The 22,238-nt window shown below is 42.8% G+C and overlaps 1 protein-coding gene across 1 annotated transcript in view; it reads left to right on the top strand.

Annotated features, from left to right (window-relative positions):
- Window positions 1-22,238, top strand: part of LOC134749128 (heterogeneous nuclear ribonucleoprotein 27C) — a 49,749-nt gene that overhangs the window by 17,405 nt on the left and 10,106 nt on the right. Inside the window, exons 5-8 of the mRNA XM_063684033.1 lie at window positions 8,576-8,787; window positions 9,172-9,368; window positions 14,789-14,955; window positions 19,001-19,079. Coding sequence (XP_063540103.1) covers window positions 8,576-8,787; window positions 9,172-9,368; window positions 14,789-14,955; window positions 19,001-19,079 — 655 coding nt within the window. The remainder of the gene's footprint in view (window positions 1-8,575; window positions 8,788-9,171; window positions 9,369-14,788; window positions 14,956-19,000; window positions 19,080-22,238) is intronic.

Below are 22,238 nucleotides of genomic sequence, written 5' to 3'. Positions count from 1 at the left end.
CTAAACATTAGAAAGATTTATTGATCTATCTGCGCTCAAGTAACAAGTACAAACTTCAAAATTATTGAATTACTTGTTATTAATTTGTCCTTTTAGGGTTCCGTACCCAAAGGGTAAAAACGGGACCCTATGACTAAGACTCCTCTGTCCGTCTGTCTGTCACCAGTCTATATCTCATGAACCGTGATAGCTAGACAGTTGAAATTTTCACAGATGATGTGTTTCCGTTGCCGCTATAACAAAAAATACTAAAAAGTACAGAACCCTCGATGGGCGAGTCGGACTCGCACTTGGCCTAAGACCAATTCATATAACATTTAGAAAAATGTTGGCATGTCGTTTCCTGGCACAGAATACGCATTAAATTCATTCTCTCTCTGTGATCGCTCCCTCATGACTGAGGATCGTGGTCATCAGTGGATGTGGATGCTCCACACCTGGTTCTTTTAATCTGCCTCCATCGGTGCCTGTCCATCGCGTCTCTGACGACCGAGCAAAAGCTGGTTGAGGATGGGGCCCCTTATACTTGATCGCTCCATCTAGTTGGAGACCGTCCCCGGCCTCGTTTGCCCTCCGTGTTTCCAACGATGATCAGCTTTTCAAGGCTTTCATCTCCCCTCCTCATTATGTGGCCGAAGTAGGACAATATGCGCTGCTGACAGACTGGATAGGCGAGTTTGGACACGAAGCTGTGAAAGGATCGATACATTAAATTCATTAGCAAGTAAAATAATTGGTACCCAATGTTTATTTGCATACGCTTAAAATAAACACTCATAGTTATTTTCCATTGTAAAAGCAAGTGATAAGAAAATATCTCTACGATTGTAGTAATCGTGTGATTCGTTACCTGACTCCAAATTGTTGTCTAGACGCTTATATATGTGACCTTTTCAATCAAAAGGCACCACATTATCGTTTACCATAAGGACGAAAATTGCTTGTATCTTTATACGAAAAACCTGTCAGAGCGTCCGTATGGCAAGCGACAATGTGGTACCTTTTGCTTGAAAACGACAAATAATTGCTTCCTCTCGCATTACTATTTAATTACTTTAGTAATGAATGGTGTTTGCACAATCTTCGTGTTCATGTCAAAATATATAAGTACTTAATACCATTTGCTGTTTGCGTCTTAACCATTATTTTGTGATATTTTCGGACAAAAGGAACCATTTTTCGGTTAAAAATGAGCATGATTTCTATTGATTTTCAGAATAAGTTATTTAACGCCTTCTATTTCGCTCAATTCAACACACACAAACAACATAGACACAACACACACACACACACGCACACACACCTGCTGTTTACAATTAAATAGTAATAATGTGCCTTGATGTAATTTCTTTACTAAACCTAAATTGTGATTTATCTTGTATAGATTAAGTTTTTATTTTTATATAATACTTTAAGCTATATGTATCACCTAGTATTAGCACAATGTCAAAACTTCAGCGTAGGAAAATGTTAATTAAAAATTGGAATTGGCTCAACTGACTCCACAAGACAGGCCTAGCCTAGTGTGGAGATCATAGGTTAATAAATCAATGTAAAATTTTTTTTGGTAAATAAACTATTTTTATTTATTTATTTATTTATTTATAACGTTATGCACCCGTGTAATGATAATGAGATCACTGCAAGGCTCAATACTTTTTATGTCTCAGTATCTTTTACTTTCATGGTTCAATGGTTCTGCTCCCCTCCCCATACATCATTAAAAAATCCCTCAAATCAAATCACATTTTTTTTTTTCAAACCACAAAAAAAGACAAACAAACATATAGACAAGACTATTTACATTCCATTCTGAATACATCTTTAATTCTGGCCTTATTTAATACCGATAGTTAATTTGCTATAGCTAGTTAACTATAGCTATTATGTTTTTGTCGAATAAGCAAACGGCCATGTGTACCCAATCGGAACCGCTTAAATCACAGTGTACCAGTTATTATTAATTGCTTTTACATCACATACCGAAATTATCATTAAATAAAAACGCGCAGTAAGCAAGTAGTAATTAAATGTTGATTATTTTAAAAATATTTATCTTTATTGATTAGGAATTACTGGTTAATGGTTGACAATTTTCACACTTGAAAAATATAATTTTTTTTTTTTTTTTTTTTTTTTACTTTATTTAGAACACAAACAGTCACATATACAAATGGGTTTGAAGTACAAATGTACTTAACATACTTAAGAAAACAGACCTGGAGGTTCATTAGTAAGTACATAATGTTAACATACACACTAAACAGCAAAGATAAAAAGGAGATAAAAGAAAAACATGAGCCTACGGTTGTCCTACCGGAAAGCCGGAAAGTTACATTTATACATTTACTTATTTATATTTATACTTGACATATTAAAACAACTTATGTCTAAGTTTCATTCTAAGACTAGACAGGGAAGTGTGAAAAGGATCAATGTCATGTAGGTGCTTATTATAATAATTTGGGACTCGTCTGAAAAATGTGTGCCGAGCGTAATTCTTGCGGGCAAAGCTGATATGAAATAGAGGTCTAGAACGTAGGGGTTGGTGCGGACAACTGAAAGTGACTAATTCTAAGAGATTCGGACATTTTATCACACCTTTAAGAATTTTAAACAAGAACATTACATCTAAGTAGTGTCTTCGGTTATAGAGGGAAGGAACACAAAAATGCTTCGCTGCTGACGAAGTGCGTTCGAAGTAATTACCCGTCCTGTAACAAAGTGATTTTAAAAAAATATTTTGGATCCTTTCCAGGCGATCAATATGGACTTGGTACTGAGGTGTCCAAACAACACAACCAAATTCTAGTATACTCCTAACAAAGGAATAGAAAAGTAGTTTATAGGTATTGGGGCGCCTGAAGGGCTGTCCAATTCTGAGAATCATCCCCAACTTCTTATAAGCTCGCTTACATATATTATCAATATGTAGACTAAAATTCAATTGCGAGTCTAAGGTAACACCTAAGTCCCTAATGGAATATACCCGGGCTATATTTCTTCCAGCCAAAGTGTAATTGAAAATTAACGGGTCATTTCTACGATTAAAACTGATTATGAAACATTTATCAGTATTTAAGAAAAGCTGATTATCTGAACAGTAGAGTAAAAAGTTATCTAAGTCATGCTGTAATGCACGGCAATCTGCTTCCGAGGACACAGCTTTGTAAATCTTTGTGTCATCTGCATAGACGAGGTGCTCAGAGTTCCGAAAACAGGATGCCATGTCATTGACATATAAGATAAACAATAAGGGACCAAGGTGCGATCCTTGGGGTACTCCGGAAGGTATAGGAAGAAAGCATGAAGTATAACCCTTCAAGGCAACCGCCTGACTGCGATTGGACAGGTAAGACTTTATCCATCTAAGGAGGTCGCCGTGTATACCGAGCTCAAAAAGTTTCTTGATTAAGTTATTGTGATTAATTTTATCAAAACATTTCGAAAAGTCAGTATACACGACGTCCACCTGACAGCCAGAAGATATCCTATTGATAATGAAATCGGTAAACGTCAGGAGATTTGTATCAACGCTACGACCCTGACAAAATCCGTGTTGGCTAGGCGCAATGTGTTGAGAGAAAGCAGAAGTAATTTTGTTGTAAACGATTTTTTCAAAGATTTTAGCAAATATGTTTAATTTACTAATGGGCCTGTAATTAGTAACCAGGTGCGCATCGCCACTTTTGTAAATTGGTGTTATCAAGGCTTTTTTCCAAGAGGAGGGAAAGTGACCATGAGCTAAGGACTTAATAAAAATTTGAGTTAAAGGCATTGCCAATTCACGGGCGCACATTTTGATAAAAAGGGGGTGAATCAAATCAGCACCACTGCCCTTTTTAATATCTACTCTTTCTAAAAACTTGAAGACGCAATCCTCGGAAATATCAACGGTATTAAGATCAATCAGGGAATCATTAGCTACATGCAAGTAATCGGGTAAGACAGAAGAATCAGTAACAAACACAGAATTAAAATATCTATTAAAAAAATTACTAATTGTGTTACCATCTTTAGAAATTTCGCCAAGGTAAGACATTTGGTCGGGAACACAATTACTAGGGAATTTTGACTTCATAAATGACCAAAAATAAGTAGGATCACTATGTATTCTGTCTTCAGCCAATGAAATAAAATTATTATAGCATTCGGTGGCTAATTTGTGCTCCCTTTTTCTCAATAATGTAAATTCCGCCCTGTCAAGAGGATTACCGTATATTTTCCACCTTTTATGAGCCGATAGTTTTTGTTTGCGAACTTTTATTAGTGCACGAGAAAACCAAGGAGGATATCCAGTGTTACTGTTAACGCTTTTATGTGGAATATGACTGGCAATAAGTGTTCTAAGAACCGAATAAAAATAAGTAACTGAATCCTCAACATTCATGTTATTCAGACACGACCAACCGGTCTCAGATAATTCCTTGCGGATAAGGTCATAGCTGCCGCGGTGAAAAATCGGTCTAGTACATTGATTAGGCAACAAGCGCGGTAAATAACTCATTAAGTTTAGGGCCAGTGAAATATTCAAAGCCTTATGTTGCGGATCCTCCCGCGTAAGCGGTGACGAGCAGGCACTAACCGTGCAACCGGCATTGGCCATTACTAGATCCAGCACACGTCCATTTATATTAAAACAATTGTTATATTGGTTTACCCCAGTTAGAGCGATGAAGTCGGAAAGAACTATAGCAGTTGGATCTTCACTAGTCTCAATATTGAGGCGATTTGAATCCTCACACAAGGACCATGAAGCATAAGATACATTAAAATCACCTACAAGGACGAAAATATCTTCTGGGTAGGTATTCATTATCCTAGCAGCATTGTCGAAAAAGCAACGAAGAGAACTGATATGATTATCATTATGTGGAAAGTAAACACAAACAATATGCAGCAGCGGCCCACGTGCCCCCGGTCGGTCGGCCGGCTGGCGGCGCGAGGCGCGCGGGGAGTGGGGCGCGGCGCCGGCGCAGGCCCGCGGCTCCACGGTGAGCCACAACTCCTCGTGTCGTTGCGCCGCGCACCACTCGTCCCGGCGCGATACACTGAGACCGCGCCGCACCGCCACAAGCACGCCTCCGCCGCGCTGTGCCGATCGCCCCGCTCGATCCCGTCTGTACACCTCATACCTGCTATCAAAATGCTCACTACTAAAAAAGTCAGGGTTCAGCCATGTTTCAGATAAACAAATGAGGTCATAGTTCGAATTAATTACACTAGATAAAAAGGAATGCGATTTTGTCCGCAATCCCCTTACGTTCTGATAATATATTGAGATGCTATTATTATCTATTATTGATGTATAAAGAACTACAATAGTAAGAAAATATTACTTTATTATTTTTATTCAGACGAGTCAATTCAGGTATTAAAAATAGAAATGAGATCCTGTGAAATTCTAAGCTAGTTTCCTGCCCATAGGGTATACAATGTAAAAAATGGCCTAGTACACGACTTACGTAATTACTTTTTATATGAACGCATATCAACACTAACATCGAAAATCTGAGGCAAATGTTATGGATATGCCAGTTACTGTTATCAAACATAAAAAGTCATTTTAATTTCTTTAAGTCAGCTTCGTTTGTTATGACATAAACTTTGGAACTATCACTCTTCCGCATGTGTATTTTGCACTGCTTAACCCATAGGTAGCTGAAATTTAACTCGGCTTTCCTATCGCGGGCCTGCCTAAGTAGGATCTTGTTTACAGCCGTAAGATGTTCGTTCACGTAGACGGGAACCGCCGGTCCCAGGAGACCGGCATCGGCGCTGGTGAGGCCGCGGCGCGCGCGCGCAGCCGCCACCAGCTCGTCCTTGCGACGTCGCTGGCAGAAACGCACGATGATCGCCGGGGGCCTGGGGTCCGCACGGGTTCCGCTACCCACGGATAACGGGAAACGGCGAACGCGATGTATTGAGTCGACATCAGTTTCAAGCAGACCAAAACCTACCTTCAAACATATATTATTTAAGATCGACATTAAATTCTCGTTATCTTTTTGAGGAACGCCACTAATTTCGACATTGTTCAGCCGGCAAAACTGGTCTCTGTCACGTTCGTTGGCTTTTAAAGTAGCAAACTCAGCCTCCAGCTGTTTTAAATTGGCTTCAATAGATGGGAGGCGGTCAACTTTACTCTCTGTGACGGTAAGCCGCACATCGAAATCCTCTAGTCGACTTTCAATCAAGTCGAACTTTCCCTCGAGATTGGCAATTCCCTGATTTGCTTGGTCAAGCCCACTCTGCATTTTTTGCATTTGCACCTTAAAACCTTTGAACTCCTTCACAAGTTCAGAGAGTGAGTCATTGTTTTCCGACTGACGGCATGGGATGCACCTCCAATTGGATTTTTTATCTGCTGTCATCTTCTTATAGGTGTTTTCTAGCATTCCGGAACACCTATAGTGATAATACCCTCCACAAAAGGAGCACGGTACATCACCATCACCAATAAAATTATCACCACACTTATTACACGATGACATTTTGGACTCAACCGTAACAGGTCGCGGATACGGCTCAGATTTCAATGGCAAATTAAATTATGCAGTTAAGCGCGCAAGTTAACAATAACACATAACCGGTCGCTGGCGCGCTCGATCGATGACTGAAATCATAATTTGTGAAAATACCTATGGCAAGTTTCATTGAAACCACATTTTGTCGAAGTAAGGGAAAGAATGATTATTTATAGAAGAGGGGTGAAGTCTAAAACATACATATATTATTCAGGCTTCGAATTACACAGAAGAAGCCTATTTGTAGTTTTTCCAAAAGCAGTTTTACAATTTCACCCTTTTGCAAATCATAAAAATATATATCCACATCCAGGCAGTGCCTAAAGGCCAATATTGCCGTTGGTACGTTCAGATGTTTGTGGGACATTAACGCAAATTAGCATATACTTTGTGTTCCTTTGAACTCGAAAGTCTACAAGGTTTGCTACATCATTTTTAAAGGTTTAATAACATGTTTTACGTCGACTCGACGGCTAAATAAAATTAGATCACAATTATTGTATAAACAGCAACTCTTAGGCTGGAAACGGTGCTCGACCGACGGTCAGCGCGGACATCGGTTGGACGTAGCTATATCAATGAAAATGTACGACGAAATACAGTGCAGCGTTGATAAACTGCGACGCGCGTACAGCTATCGATCATAGAACCAGCGCGTGCAACGTATGGTACGCGCCGACCGTCGGTCGAGCACTGAACGTTTGATTACGACCGACGGTCAGCGCGTACGGTCAGGGCGTGTGGTACGCGCTGACCATCAGTAGAGCACTGTTTCCAGCCTTAAGGGGATCCTATGTCCCCCTTGTGACCTTCGATCTAAATTCCTTAGTTTTTTCTGCTTAGGGTCGGTTGCACCAAACTGTTTGTCATTAATGAGTTCGCAAAATTTGATTGTATGGAAAGTTTGATAGTAAAGTGCCGCGGCGCGCCGGGTGACGTTGATCAGTCTGCTGTGTGTGTGTGTGTGGCCGGTGTCGATTTTAGTCGCAAAAATGTAAAATTGATAGATTTAGTCGGTGAAATTGTACACCTTTTGTTACCTAATTGAAATAACAAGTACTGGTACCTTTTATCAGATCAATTTTTTGAAAACAGACTCACTAAATTAGTAATGTTTGCTTTTCTGATGGACGTTTAGGTAAACGCGCGTAAAGCACTGATTTTGTCGCTCTCATTTGTAAATTTCGTAAAGTTTGGACGGCTAAACATGGCAATTTTTGTATTACACATATCCTGTACTTGACGTTTATCAGACTACATTTTTATTATTATGACATTTATGACTTTGAAGTAGTGTAAATGAAAGTTAGACGAAATCAATTTTCTCCAGAAATTACTTCAAAACAAGTGACAATTTCTCTGAAAATCGACTTAATTTCAACGTAATTTTGTTACTTAAACAATCTACTACATTTGCTGAAACTATTCTTATACATTTTTTTTTAAATAACCTGTAGTGTCCCACTGCTGGGCAAAGGCCTTTTCCATTGATTTCCATGACTCCCGGTGTTGAGCTGCTTCCGGCCAGTTATTAGTGAAGGTGTCTAAGTCGTCCCGCCATCTCCGCCTGGGCCTGCCACGTCCGCGCTTCTTTTGCGGCATCCACTCGGTGGCTATACTAGCCCACCTATCCGGATGCATGCGGCAGACGTGACCTGCCCAGTCCCACTTCAGCCTAGCGGTCTTCTCCCCTACGTCAGCTATGCCTGTTCGAGCGCAGTGTAGTGTTTCGGATGCGATCCATCCTTATATACATTAATTTGTATAATTTACCACCATGATTTTTTTATGAATTTTTAAAAACTGCCCCTTCTCTTCATGCATTACCGGTGACGCACGCTCGCGACCACATTATTAAAAGGCAAAATGAGAAGACGTGCTAATAGAAATCAATACTTGTTATTTAGATATTACGTAACAAAACGTGTATAATTTCAACGACTAAATCTGTCAATTTTACATTTTTGCTCCAAAATCGAGTACGGCCTCTTAAGTATCTGTAACGAGTGGATCGTGTCTCGCACGCTATTGGCTATTGTCTGTTGAAGGTGGAGATCAAGCGCGCGGAGCCTCGGGACGGGTCGGGCAAGCTGGGCTCGGGCGGCATGGGCGGCGGCATGAGCGCGCCCGGCGACGCGCCCGGCGCCGGCCAGTGGGGGCCGCCCGCCGCCGCGCCCATCAACATGATCCAGGGCCACAACGGCCAGATGGGCGGCCCGCCCCTCAACATGCCCATGGCCGGCCCCAACATCATGCAGGGGTGAGATATACTGACATCATCTCTCTCACTAACGTTTCTGTTCTAATTTAACATTTTATCAAATACTGTCATTTTCTTTAAAATAATCGAATTTTTTTTTAACTTAGATTTTACTTATTTTTGTCATTTATACTAACTCGTCTAGTATACTTAGGATCGTTTATGTTTTTATCCACATCCAGGCAGTGCCTGAAGGCCAATAATGCCGTTGGTACGTTCAGATGTTTGTGGGACATTGATGCGAATTAGCATATACTTTGTGTTCCTTTGAACTCGAAAGTCTACAAGGTTTGCTACACATTTTTTGAATAAACGCAGCAGGCACAGTCGTCAGGAGTTAACAAGCTCTTGAGTAATGTTCTGTGTGTGTTTGTGTGTGTGCAGGTACCAGGGCTGGGGCACGTCGCCGGGGCAGACGTCGTACGCGGGGTACGGCGCGGCGGGCGGCGCGGCCGGGCCCGGCTCCTACCAGGGCTGGGGCGCGCCGCCGCAGCAGGCCCCGCCCCACGCGCCCGCCTGGCCCGCCAACAACAACTACAGCCAGCACACGCAGCCGCCCGCGCAGGGCTACGGCAGCTACGGTTAGTACACACCCCCCGCCCCCGCCCCCGCCCCACGCGCCCGCCTGGCCCGCCAACAACAACTACAGCCAGCACACGCAGCCGCCCGCGCAGGGCTACGGCAGCTACGGTTAGTACACACCCCCCGCCCCCGCCCCCGCCCCACGCGCCCGCCTGGCCCGCCAACAACAACTACAGCCAGCACACGCAGCCGCCCGCGCAGGGCTACGGCAGCTACGGTTAGTACACACCCCCCGCCCCCGCCCCCGCCCCCGCCCCACGCGCCCGCCTGGCCCGCCAACAACAACTACAGCCAGCACACGCAGCCGCCCGCGCAGGGCTACGGCAGCTACGGTTAGTACACACCCCCCGCCCCCGCCCCCGCCCCCGCCCCACGCGCCCGCCTGGCCCGCCAACAACAACTACAGCCAGCACACGCAGCCGCCCGCGCAGGGCTACGGCAGCTACGGTTAGTACACACCCCCCGCCCCCGCCCCCGCCCCCGCCCCACGCGCCCGCCTGGCCCGCCAACAACAACTACAGCCAGCACACGCAGCCGCCCGCGCAGGGCTACGGCAGCTACGGTTAGTACACACCCCCCGCCCCCGCCCCCGCCCCCGCCCCACGCGCCCGCCTGGCCCGCCAACAACAACTACAGCCAGCACACGCAGCCGCCCGCGCAGGGCTACGGCAGCTACGGTTAGTACACACCCCCCGCCCCCGCCCCCGCCCCCGCCCCACGCGCCCGCCTGGCCCGCCAACAACAACTACAGCCAGCACACGCAGCCGCCCGCGCAGGGCTACGGCAGCTACGGTTAGTACACACCCCCCGCCCCCGCCCCCGCCCCCGCCCCACGCGCCCGCCTGGCCCGCCAACAACAACTACAGCCAGCACACGCAGCCGCCCGCGCAGGGCTACGGCAGCTACGGTTAGTACACACCCCCCGCCCCCGCCCCCGCCCCCGCCCCACGCGCCCGCCTGGCCCGCCAACAACAACTACAGCCAGCACACGCAGCTACGGTTAGTACACCCTGGTGGCAGGTGGCCTTGTTGCGTCGATCTGACAGACGCGTCTGTTGCTGCTCAAGTGCGTGACACGTAGTATTATGAGCGACGAGAGTGAGAGCGGCGAGTGGCGTGCTGGCGGCGCATTCGACGGATCTAGACGCATGCGACAGGCGTGCGACGCCAACGTGTCCGCCGAGCATCACAAACAGCTTCACCGCTGATACTACTTACAACAAACAAAATCAACGGCATGATCTTGCTTTCACACTTTCACAATCACGATTACCGGAGCACGTCAAATGGTCAAGAATCACGATAGATTTACTTATTCTTTAACCTGAGGATTACGAAAATATACACCCGTACCCCACACCAAGTACATAAGACTAATATATAAGCGTAGCGTCGAACGAATTATTTCATAAACTGGCAGTAGGAGAACCACACTGGATTATTTGTCTGTTAGATTGAGGCTCACCAATGTTGAATCTGAACTGTAGGAAACACAGCACAACAATCGGCTGACCGCGCGCCCGCTAGGTTCCTTACAAAACAACACGTACAATAATGAACAAGTTGCTAATTTCGCTTTTCGATCTCATGAAGTTCTAATTTAAAAGTAGTCACAAACTCTACCAAATAATACGTAGTTAGACGTTAACAATAATTAGTCCACATCCAGGCAGTGCCGCGTCTAACTCGCCGTCGGTACGTTCAGATGTTTGTGGGAGAGCAACGCAAATCCGCATATGCTTTTTGTTCCCTTGAACTGAAAGTCTAAAAGGTTTGCGACAGAATAATACGCGTAGTTGGAAGCTAAGTCCAGAGTTTTACGCACGAGTGGAACCGGCAGGCTATTTCTATTTGTATACTCTTCGTGTTTGTCAGTGAACTAATTATTCCATTGGAATATTACACGGGTGAATGCTAAGCGAAAATGAAAGAAAGAAAAAGCATTTATTAGCACAACATAACATATAAGACTAAAACTAGAAATAATTACACAGAATGAGGTTGCGCTAAATGGTCCTTACTCGGCTTGGTGTCACGGTTTGAGCCAACATGGTACACACTCCGCGACGCTGATTTTCAGTAAGGCCAAGTAGATGGACTAGTGAACACAATGTAAAAAATAAATAAGGGAAAGCTTAAATACAATAATAAATAAATAAATAATTTCTTTATTCAGATACGGTGTTCCAAATTTGTTAGTTTGTTACTTAAAAGCTAGGTTAGCCTTGCGGTCGAATGCTTTTAGCGACCCTGCGGCACCCCATCTAAGGCGGATTCGGCACTCGTTGGTGGTTTTAGACGGTAGTCCTCTGGTTAGTCCGTCATCCCTCCTGGTTCCCCCGGACCAGGTGGCATGCGTAAACGCATTTCCCCAATGTTAAAAAAAAAAGGTTATTTATATTAAAACTATTTTTTATTACACTAATTTAAAAAAATATATCCCCTGAATGGGGGTTTATAAGTGAGGACATCCAATGTCTTTGTAAAAGACTGTCTTTGACAATGGAAAGCTTAAATACAATGGAAATCAAACCCTGCGCGAGAGGTGTAGATTTCCAAAACTTTGTTTTTATATCCCAGATACTTAAATGGCAGTTCGAGCCCCAATCTGTTTATCCGATCTGTTATTTCAGTACAAAACCAGGGCTGGGTTAATGGGTCATTCGAATTGTCATTTTTATGTAGGTATGGAAAATAAAAACAAGGTTTGGTACGGTACAAAATGTCGAGTCATTTAGGTCTCAATGTGTTTATACACTGTAGAATGTCCAATCATTAGACCCTGAATGGGTTTACAAATAACGTCCGGGACTGTATCACGTTATCTCACGTAAACTCTACAACTGGACAGAAAAAATCCACGTTTCTTGCAATGTGAGTGCTCTTGCGTAAAACGACGACGGTTAGCACGTCTTGCCGCGACGCGACTGAAGCGATTCCATACGTGAAGTCGCACTTGATGTATGAATTCGCGCGACTTAGTCAAGATATGCTAGGCTAGGATAGGATAGGCTAGTTAGTGGCCGTGGCTAACGGGCGGTGTTTGTGCACTTGTGCAGCCGCAGCCGCAGCCGGCTACAGCTCGGGGCCGGCCGCCGGCGGCTCGTGGAACTCCACCGCCTCCGGTGAGTGTCGTGCTGTCGTGCTGTCGTGCTGTCGTGCGCCGTGTCGCCGTGTCGCCGTGTCGATGTCGGCGCGGCGATAGCTAGCGCACGATTGCGTACAATATAGCTAGGCGCTAGGCATAATTCCACTTCTAAAGTTAGCATGGGGCCCGATGCAGCAGTATACTAATATTTAGCTTGATAATACAATTCTGAAATAAATAAAACGTTTGGCTCTGTGCTGCTTTACGGATACGTAGGTCGAAATCTCACTCCTGAATTTAAAAATTTCAGGTCATGTACTGCATTACTAAGATTTAGGTTGAAATTTCAATTCTGAGGTCACAGCGTTGGGCCATTATATATATTTAGGACGAATTCCCACTCTGATTAAAGATCATAGAGCCCCAGGCCAGAATTACGCCAGTGATTATTTATTAGGAATTAACTATTAGTCATGAATTATGTAGGTACTTAGGTTACAGGGTTGATGGTAAGAGATCCCTTACATTTGTACACATATACTGTATACTCTCTGTGTTATGTACTTGTTTTGTGCAATAAAGTGTTTACTACTACTAAATCATTGTTGGCTTTTTTACTTAACAAACTTAGTTAAGACGGACATAGCGTAGTTGCTAAGAAAATCTTGAAAAGCGAATTATTTTTATACGAAACATTGAGTTATTAGGTATTACTATAGCGGAGCCATATCAAACAATGAAATTGTCGCAATCGCAACCTGTACCACGCGACCAAAATGTCGTAAATGCCGTAATAGTACATTTTCCGCACGTGTATCGAACGACGTTTTTTAATACAGTTGCGAAATAATAAGAAAAGCAACAAGTAAGGAATGGAATTCGAAACTTTTATATTATTAATTCTGTGACATCATTGATATTGACATTATGAAGAGGTGTTTTTCTAGCTTTTATTCGATTAGAATAGATTTTGTTATTATTATTGAACCTACTTCAATGAAAGTATTTTTTTTTTTTTCAAATGAATGTTCTATAAGACAGAAACAATTGTAAATATTAAAACATTGTACTATTATTACCTAAATATCGTTATTTACGATTATTTGTGTATCGTATATTTATAAAAACAATATCGAATGTTGCCTGTGGAAACTTAAAACATTCTTGCAGTAATAAAATACGCCTCTTCTTTGACAGGCGTTCCGTTCCATCCAGACAACTTATTTAGAACGGTTTTTCAACATTAAAAAATAAACGTAATAAAATATGAAATATGCATATTTTTTGTATTCATATACAGTAGGTTTTTATGTTGATTACGACGTTTAAAGGAAACTAATATTAACACTCATCAATAAGTAGTCATTTATCAACAAGTAAAAATTTAAAAAAATTGGAAAAGTGTTTTTCGCACTAGTTCGCGAAAACCAACTTTCCGCACGCTAAACAGCAACGAAAAGTAGCACTTTTTGAGCAACTGTATTAAAAAATTCATGGCGATTACGCGTTTAGGTCGCGAGATTTACGCTCCGCTTCTATGGTTGGTTGTCTAAACTACAACTGCAGCTCGTGGTGCAAAATACTGGTTATCTTGATTTGATGATGATTATGTTATAATGTAGTTTTGCGTACCAACATAAAAGGCAACCTGTTTTTTTTTTAAATTGTACTTTCAGTTTAAAGTAGGTTTACCTGAATGCTATATTAAAATTGTATTTGCCGCACTAGACATTTTAAAGTGTAAAATATTTAAGACTTCTTTTATGGCTTTGCGATTGTCTAACTATTACTAGGTATTACCGGTGCCCCGATTGCAAATACGCTGCTAGCGCGTCATTCGTGGATGTATTTCCATTTGTCCCCGTCGGGCACATGGGGATAGGTGCATTAATGTGAATGATTCCCATCTGTCCCCGCCTCACGTACGGCGGCGGTCACGCGGGGCGGGGACAAGTGGAATACACCCACACGCGTCGCACGTCTAGCGAGCTTTCGTAAGAAATTTAACCTTTTCGACGCCGGGTCAAACACAAAAGCCGTCGTCCGGACGCCACGTCACCGAAGTGTCAAAGCAAATTGAACTCTATGCATTCGCACGGAGGTCGCTCGGTGGTCGACGACCGATTAATCCGTCTTCGGCGTCGAACCTACGGTACGTATGTTTCGGTCATCGGCGTCCAAAAGGTTAACGGTCGGGCATCTCAGCCGAGAAAATTATCACCGGTCGATCAATATAGCAATATAGCATTCGGGTAGATTGTTAGCACTGTAAAGTGCACGGTAAAGTGTTTCGTTAGTAATGAGTGGACACGGTCGGGTCGGGTCGGGCAGGTTCGTACGTGCCGCTGTCGGAGGGCGGGGAGATGTACGGGCGCTCGGGCGGCGGCGGCGCGCCCGCGCTCACCGGCGCGCTCTCCTCCGCCGCCGCGCTCTCCAAGTCCTCCTCCGCGGACTACTCCTCCTACCAGCAGTACCCGCCCGCCTACCAGCAGGACCAGGTACCGCCACCACCACCACCACTACCACCACTACCACTACCACACGACCACCACCATCACCGCTGTTGATGTACCGTGCCGTGCCGTGCGAGAACATGCCCTCACAGAGGAAAGGTGGCACCATCTTAATGTGTAGGCGACAAACTGCCTGCGAATAGAGCGACCGGTTTAGCTATGTGTACGACGACGCGGGGTATTTTATTAATATGTATTATTACTATCGAATAGACGCGGGAAAAAGTACCGAGGAATCTTCCTAGCTTCAAAAAGATTACTTTTACTCACAAAATATCTACGTGCCTTCTTCATGTGACTCCCTATAGTTTATAATAGATACGTTTCGTCTATGAGGAAGCCTAGCGAGTAACCTAAAACTTTTGAATTAAATTAGGCCACCTCTCCTCGTCAGCTCGTCACACATTTTTATAATATTATTTACCACTTTGTCGGCATTTTCTCGCAGCAAGTTAACGAATAACACTTACACATTGATATATCGTACCTTCGAATTATCGTTTGCTTGTACTCTGAAGGCAGTGAAAAATAAAGTATCGTCTTCCTGGCGTGGTCCCGGCTTTTTGCCACGACTCACGGGATCCAGGGATCTTAGCAACAAACGAAAATTCGGAAGCACTAATAAACTTAAAATAGATTATATTTACTAATGAACTTCCTTCAACTTTTTACTAAATCATACAATATAATTATGATAAAATATGCAATTAATAAATCGTTATTTCCTGGATTTCATACTCATAATCTTTATTGCATATCACATTGTATCAAAACATAAATTTATATTTTTAGTAAAGACTTGAAAGCTTCTCTCTAATATAATTATCTTTCAGAACAAACAAGACAAGAATTTTAACACTCGTGACAACATTAAGGTTTGAAATGGAGACTTTAATGTTGTCATGACATCATATGATCCAGAACATCTGTGACTGACAGATATTCTTGGTCATAAGAAAAGGATTCAACAATTTTGCTTTTTACGTCGTAGTACTAGGGGGTATACAAATAACATAATACTTACTGGCTTTGGCCGTCGTCGGCTCTCATCTTCTGGATATATTTGATTGAAAAACTAGCAAAATTAACCTTTTGAACGCCAAGCATTGACGTAACTCGACGTGACACCGCAATGAAGCAAAATAAAACCTTAGAGAACAATAGTGATTACAAAACAGGATATCGATATTTTCACTGATTTCGTTTTTGACATACTTAGATTAGAAGAACCACTACACAGGTGTTTTACAATATAATATTAGATAATTCTGGCTTTTAGCTCTACTAAAAACCTTTAAATAACGTATTTAAATATCAAAATGTACTTGTAACTTCCACTCAAATCTCTCAATAATGCCACATCACTACTTGGTGGTGACGTCAGGCATCGGACGTGAAGTGCCGTCATGGGCGCACGGAACACTGATAAGCGCGCGTTACTCAGAGATGTGCAAACCCGTTGTCGATTATTATTACCTACTAATTAGCAAACTGCAGTATCGTTACAATAAAATAAATGCATAAGGGGTTACATTATCACAAAAGGTCAGTACCGTCTTTCAAACCAAGTTGTTTAAATTAAGCACGAAAACAAGTACCGTAACAGCACAAATAGCAGTTATTTTAGCAAAAACAACTCCTATTACAAAATGTATGGGATTAAGCCATATCTATTATTGATGGCGCTAGCGTGTTTGTCGGAACTGCGCGAAACGATTTCTATTAGGAGATTGTTACTTTCATATAATAATATTATTCCTCCATGTCTCGGTCACATCACTAGGCGACGTCAAGTGCCGTTTTTGGCGTGGCTAGCTATGCTATTTACTGGGTAAGTCGTATTATAACATAATGTTGTTTTTTTTTAACCTTCTATTCATAGTTGAATTGTAATAAAGTTATACAATAAAGTAGAAGGGCAAAATAAAATAATGCAAATACAAACAAAGAAATATAGTTATTTATTAAAGAGTCTTTGATAAATTAAGTTTGGACGGCAAATGACGTCGGCGGCGTGAGTGGCACAAAATGTCGACGACGTGATTTACCGTCTTTGGCGGTCAAAAGGTTAAACTAATATAACTATAAACATTTTTTTACGTCAAGCGACTAGTCTTGGATTTCTACTCTTTCAAATGTATCCAAAAGAGGGCATAATGTAAGGATTTGCCATCAAGCATGTATCTGCCTGATCTAACGCAAGAGACAACAAGACCGCTCGGACTCGGACCGTCATACAGCAAGCAAGTTCCTTGAGTCAGGTCAGTGCTTTGGCGAGTGCTAGTTACCGGTGTTGGTTTCCCTAGGACAATCTGCTGAATATCTCAACTCAAGAGACATTGCATCGTATAAAATTACTTGCCAATTCATCAAGGGACAACACTTGAGTTTTTGGAATGAAGATTTTAATGAGAATTTAGATTGAGTTGCTTCCTGTAGTGTTTTCCCTGTTTGCGTAACGTCAACATGAAGATATTCCACTTTTGGTTTTGAAATAAATGACTGGAAATTATGCTTTTATTTCGTTTGTATTACACTATATGAATTTCCATTTAATTACAGTATTTATACGAGGGAATGCTATATATTTTATTTTATTTTGAATATCAGAATGGCAAATACATAATGAAATTTTCTTAACATGGATTTATAATAACGCTTCTTGAAATTCTTAAGATTGAAGATTATTAAGTTGCATAGCCAATTCGATATTCAAGATAAAATTCCATTGTAACACGTTTACGAAGGCCATGGTGAAATGAATCTTACGAAAGTACAGCCAAGTTGGAACAGCTTTACTTGTTACGATATTATTTGCCGAGTACCTCGGGGCTTGCGTCCTTTCCCATAGTGTCCACTTTTCCCTCGCTTACTCATTGATTTATCCCGCATCTACCTCATTTATTTGGCGTGATTTTTAGTATGTATGAAGTGCATGAGTGATGAATTTTCCTTTCATTCGTATCATCCGTCCGAAAGTGAATGACGAGCGAGCGTGAGATTAGCTCCATTTGGTTGTACTTCCGCGTTGTGAATGAACGGTGTAAGAATGTCGGTGAGCGAGTGATATTCAGCGAACGTGGGAGTTCATGGAGTGGAGTCGGGCAGAATGCGCATGATAGTGCCACTAGTTAGACCCCTGCATCCGTGTGCCGTATGCCGTGTCCGTGTGCGTGAGTGCTTGCAGACGACGCGCCTTTGCATGTTTTCAGAAGGTTAACGTGCGATGTCTTTTTGATCCGGCGGCGTCGCCGTCCGCGGCGGCAGGAGTACTAGTCGTTTCGCTGAAGGTCTCTCATCACCGCCCTCCCTTCCCTCCCCGGGGTTCACGCTTGTGGCCATGATCACGCTGCGCTACTTACATGCTAACGCCTCGCACATTGGCGACTGGGACTTTACAGAGTGTTCTTCTTTTCCAGTTGGTCGATCAGGGCCCCCAAGATTGGCTCATCCCGAAAGACAATTAATAAGGGCGGGGCTCGGATGAGGGAAAGTCGCGAAACTCTCGGGGTCTCCCCCGAGAACGGGTCGGTTCTTGCGACGTTTACGCTCATCAAAAAGGCATCGCATCGCACTATGTTACATTGTTACCCCCGCGTCCGGTTCCGGACCGGCCGGCCCGGCCGGGCGAGACGGACCCGCCGCTCCGTTTCATCTCGACACCTGTAAATTGGCATTTAAAGTACAAATTAGTAAAATTTGGATGTTTCTCGTATTGTTACAGGTTCATTAACAGTTAATATAATCTATATAATGTAATTTTAAGAGCTGTACTTTAAGTGTTCAGAGATGACTCGACCGTAGCGTATGTAAAGAGATCATGTTAAACTAAAATAGCATAATAGCATCATGGGGCGCTCAGAATGCGGCCTCTCGATTTGTATACAATAAAATATTTGGGAAGTGGATAAACCGATGGCCTCATTTCGATCCTCCATGCCCGGGTATCGGGTGGTCGGGTGGTCGGGTGTGGGGGGGGTAGTCCCCCCGCACCCCGCACCCGACGGTGACGCTGCGGTCGCACCCGCAGGGCTCCTCGTACGCCGGCTCCGCGCGCGCCTACAGCTCCGAGTACCACGCGCCCGCGCCGCCGCCCGCGCAGCAGCCAGGTGTGCATCCACACCCGCACCACGCGCCCAAACACTTCAACCAAGAGTTTAACAAGGAGTGGCCCGCCGCGTAAACACGCACCTCCACACCCACCACACTCCACCACACACCTCGGCAACGTTACAAAACTAACGCGCGCTCCCTCTGACACCTTCCATACTGCTCTTAAACTTTACTATCCGACCAAGTACGCCCGCGACATGTTAGATGTAAAATTAAATATTGTAGTTTAACGGTTCGATATAGAGTTAATTTTTATACAATTCTCGAGCTCTCGAAAGTTTTTTGTGAGTCAATTTTTTTCGATACTAAATTAAGTGGTAATATTTTACGAGCGAATTATCAATAAATTTAAAAGAGTAAGTTTACACATGCGACATGATCGATATCGGAACTCGTTGAATGTTGGATGCGACGCATCGGAACTCGTAGAGCCGCTCGCGGCGGTTTAATTATTGTTATAGTTCGCTATCGACTGCATTAACACAAACCCACACGCGTAAGTAAGGACGTTAATTCTAATAAATTTAACATAGTCTAACAGACCTCAGGCTACTAGGTGTTAACTTAAGCTTGTATACTAATTTCGTAAGAGTATTGCCGTTGCAAGTATCCGCGAGCAAGCGACCTCCCTCGCAGACCCGACAGTGTATAACTATACACTTTTTTACTTTGCTTTTATTCTTTTGGATGCGGGCTTTCGTAAAGGGGACCTCCCCTTTACACTTTTTCAGATTGTCGTTTATTTTTTCGTAGTTCTTAAATGATTTCTTTTAATATTTTGTGAGTAGATTCGGTAGGATCTCTATCGGTCGCAGCCGCGCTCGTGCCGCGCCGACTGCGAGCGTGACGTTTGACAGACGCTCTCATACAAGGCCAATTTAGGGAAGTGACCTAAAACAACTTAACTTAAGCTAATAACTATGTATAAATATGGTATATATATATCGGTATGTATGTTTAATATTAGAATTTTGGTTATTTACCACCCACTAGACTTAGGAAACGGTAGGGATGTAATGAAATAATTATGTGTTAATATTTAACAAAACATAGTATGACTGAACGTGATTTTAATATTTAATTTTTCCCGTTTTTTTTGTAAAGGGATCAACTCTGTATAAATATTCATAATTTTAATTCGTTTTCTAGTACGCATTTTAGTTTTTTAACGCAATATAAGTTGATAATACGGATTTTATACTTTAATGAATTAAATTTACCTGCCAAATTGTTAAAAATGAGCAAAAGTAAATGATAATATGACGTATTTGTTAAGTGATGACGCTCAAGCACTAGGATATAGCGGCCCGGGCCCGCCTCTCGTCCCCGCGCCTGTACATATACATATATATACTTACTTGTGTGTAAAGCATAATTTTAATCAAGTCTCGTCACATAGTTTTAAAGTTTTAATTTATGTGATTGCCAAATATTTTTAAAAGTATATAGAGGCCCCGCCGGCCGCGTGGTTCGCGGTGGCCCCGTCCGCGGTACGGTCCGTCGTCGCTCGTCCTGCTGACGGTGCTCGCTGCGCGCAGCTCGTCCTGTCGACGGTGCTCGCTGCGCGCAGCTCGTCCCGTCTCCAGGCGAGGGCCGGCTGACGGCTCGTACCGGGCACGCGCGCTTTCGCGGCCCGCGGTCGGCCCCGCGGTCGCCCCGCTCCACTCAAAGTGAGTTATAATTTAAAATAACATTGTTAGATTAAATTTAATGTTAGTCCTTTACTGTATTATATCGCTCAATCATTTGACCGATCGACTGATTAAAATTTTAGTGGTAAGCTAAGTAATACGGAGCGGAGCGCGACCTTGGGGCGCCGGCTCCCGCAGCACCTGTAACGCCACGAACGCCTCGGCCGTCCCGACCGCGGGCGGTCCTCGCTCCACGAGGCGGCGGAGCCCGATAGGATTTGTTATAACTTTTAAATAGACGAATTGTTGATGATTACAATGAATGCATAATTTGATCTTTTAGAATAGGGTTATGTAAGATCGCTCCGTAAGTAAATTATAATTTATCTATGAGAAGTATTGTGAGATGTATAAGCAAATGATAAGTAATGCGGCGCGACGAGAGGTGCGTAGTCCCAAATTAACGGTAAAACATAGTGAAACGCCTTACATTGTGATGTTCATAGGTAACTCGCATATTGGTACATTCTTATAGCTCTATATAGTACATACATACTCGACTGACGCGATCAGTATGTAGCCAATCGACTCGTACCTTAATAACAATAATGAAATAATGTTAACTAAACGTCGGTGCCTAAACTGCCCACTAGGTTACGTATATAGTACGGCTTGGTATCGTTTCGTTTGCTCTTGTTCCTACGTTAGTTAGATTATAATTATTTTGTGTTATCCATTCCTGTGACTGTCTCTCGTTTCGGTCGTACCTCCAGCTTTTACTCGCATTTGTTGACGCTCGGCGCGCGGGCGCCCCACTGTACTCTGTACTCTGTACTCTGTGCTCTGTACTCTATACTCTGTACCGCTACCGATACTGTAGAGTGTAGGCTAATGTACAACCACCGATATAATACGATAAAATTGTTCACATCTGTTTAATATTAGGAAACGATGCCTTACAAAAAGTTAAGTGATTATAGAGATGTTTTATATTGTGTTGATTTCAGTGATAACGATTAGCACTAAGGCGTAAGCGGCCTTCGGCCACACACAAACCTTCGGAACAATTTAAGAACTTAGTTTGTAATGAACCGTCGTGGCAATCTTCTAATTAACATAAAGAGTATAATTTATTTAAAATAAAGTATAATATGTATTAGAAATTTTAGATTTACTCAACATTAAACTTAGTGCAAATTATTGTGGAAATCAATCGAAGACTATTTATATGGGTTTTTAATTATTATTATATAGGAGATGAGCATAAAATATTGGATGAATTTATTAATTAAAAATAGTTAGCAAAATACAAATACGGTAAGACTCGTTCGAGGTTCGTCTGTCAAATGTTCACGCGTCGGCGCCGGTCCGAGCGCCACAGCGGCTGCTATATGCTATACATATACATAACATATACATACATGTATCTTGTAATGTTTATGGAATAATATTTTAATCATGGCTTAACTGTAGTAATGTTGTGTAGTTAATCTTTCGACTCTTGTTTGTATTACTTTATATTAT

This window comes from Cydia strobilella, chromosome 17, assembly GCF_947568885.1.
Source record: "Cydia strobilella chromosome 17, ilCydStro3.1, whole genome shotgun sequence".
NCBI classification, from domain to species: Eukaryota; Metazoa; Arthropoda; class Insecta; order Lepidoptera; family Tortricidae; genus Cydia; species Cydia strobilella.
The sequence above is the reverse complement of the archived record's forward strand: the minus strand, read 5'-3'. Positions and strand labels throughout refer to the sequence as shown.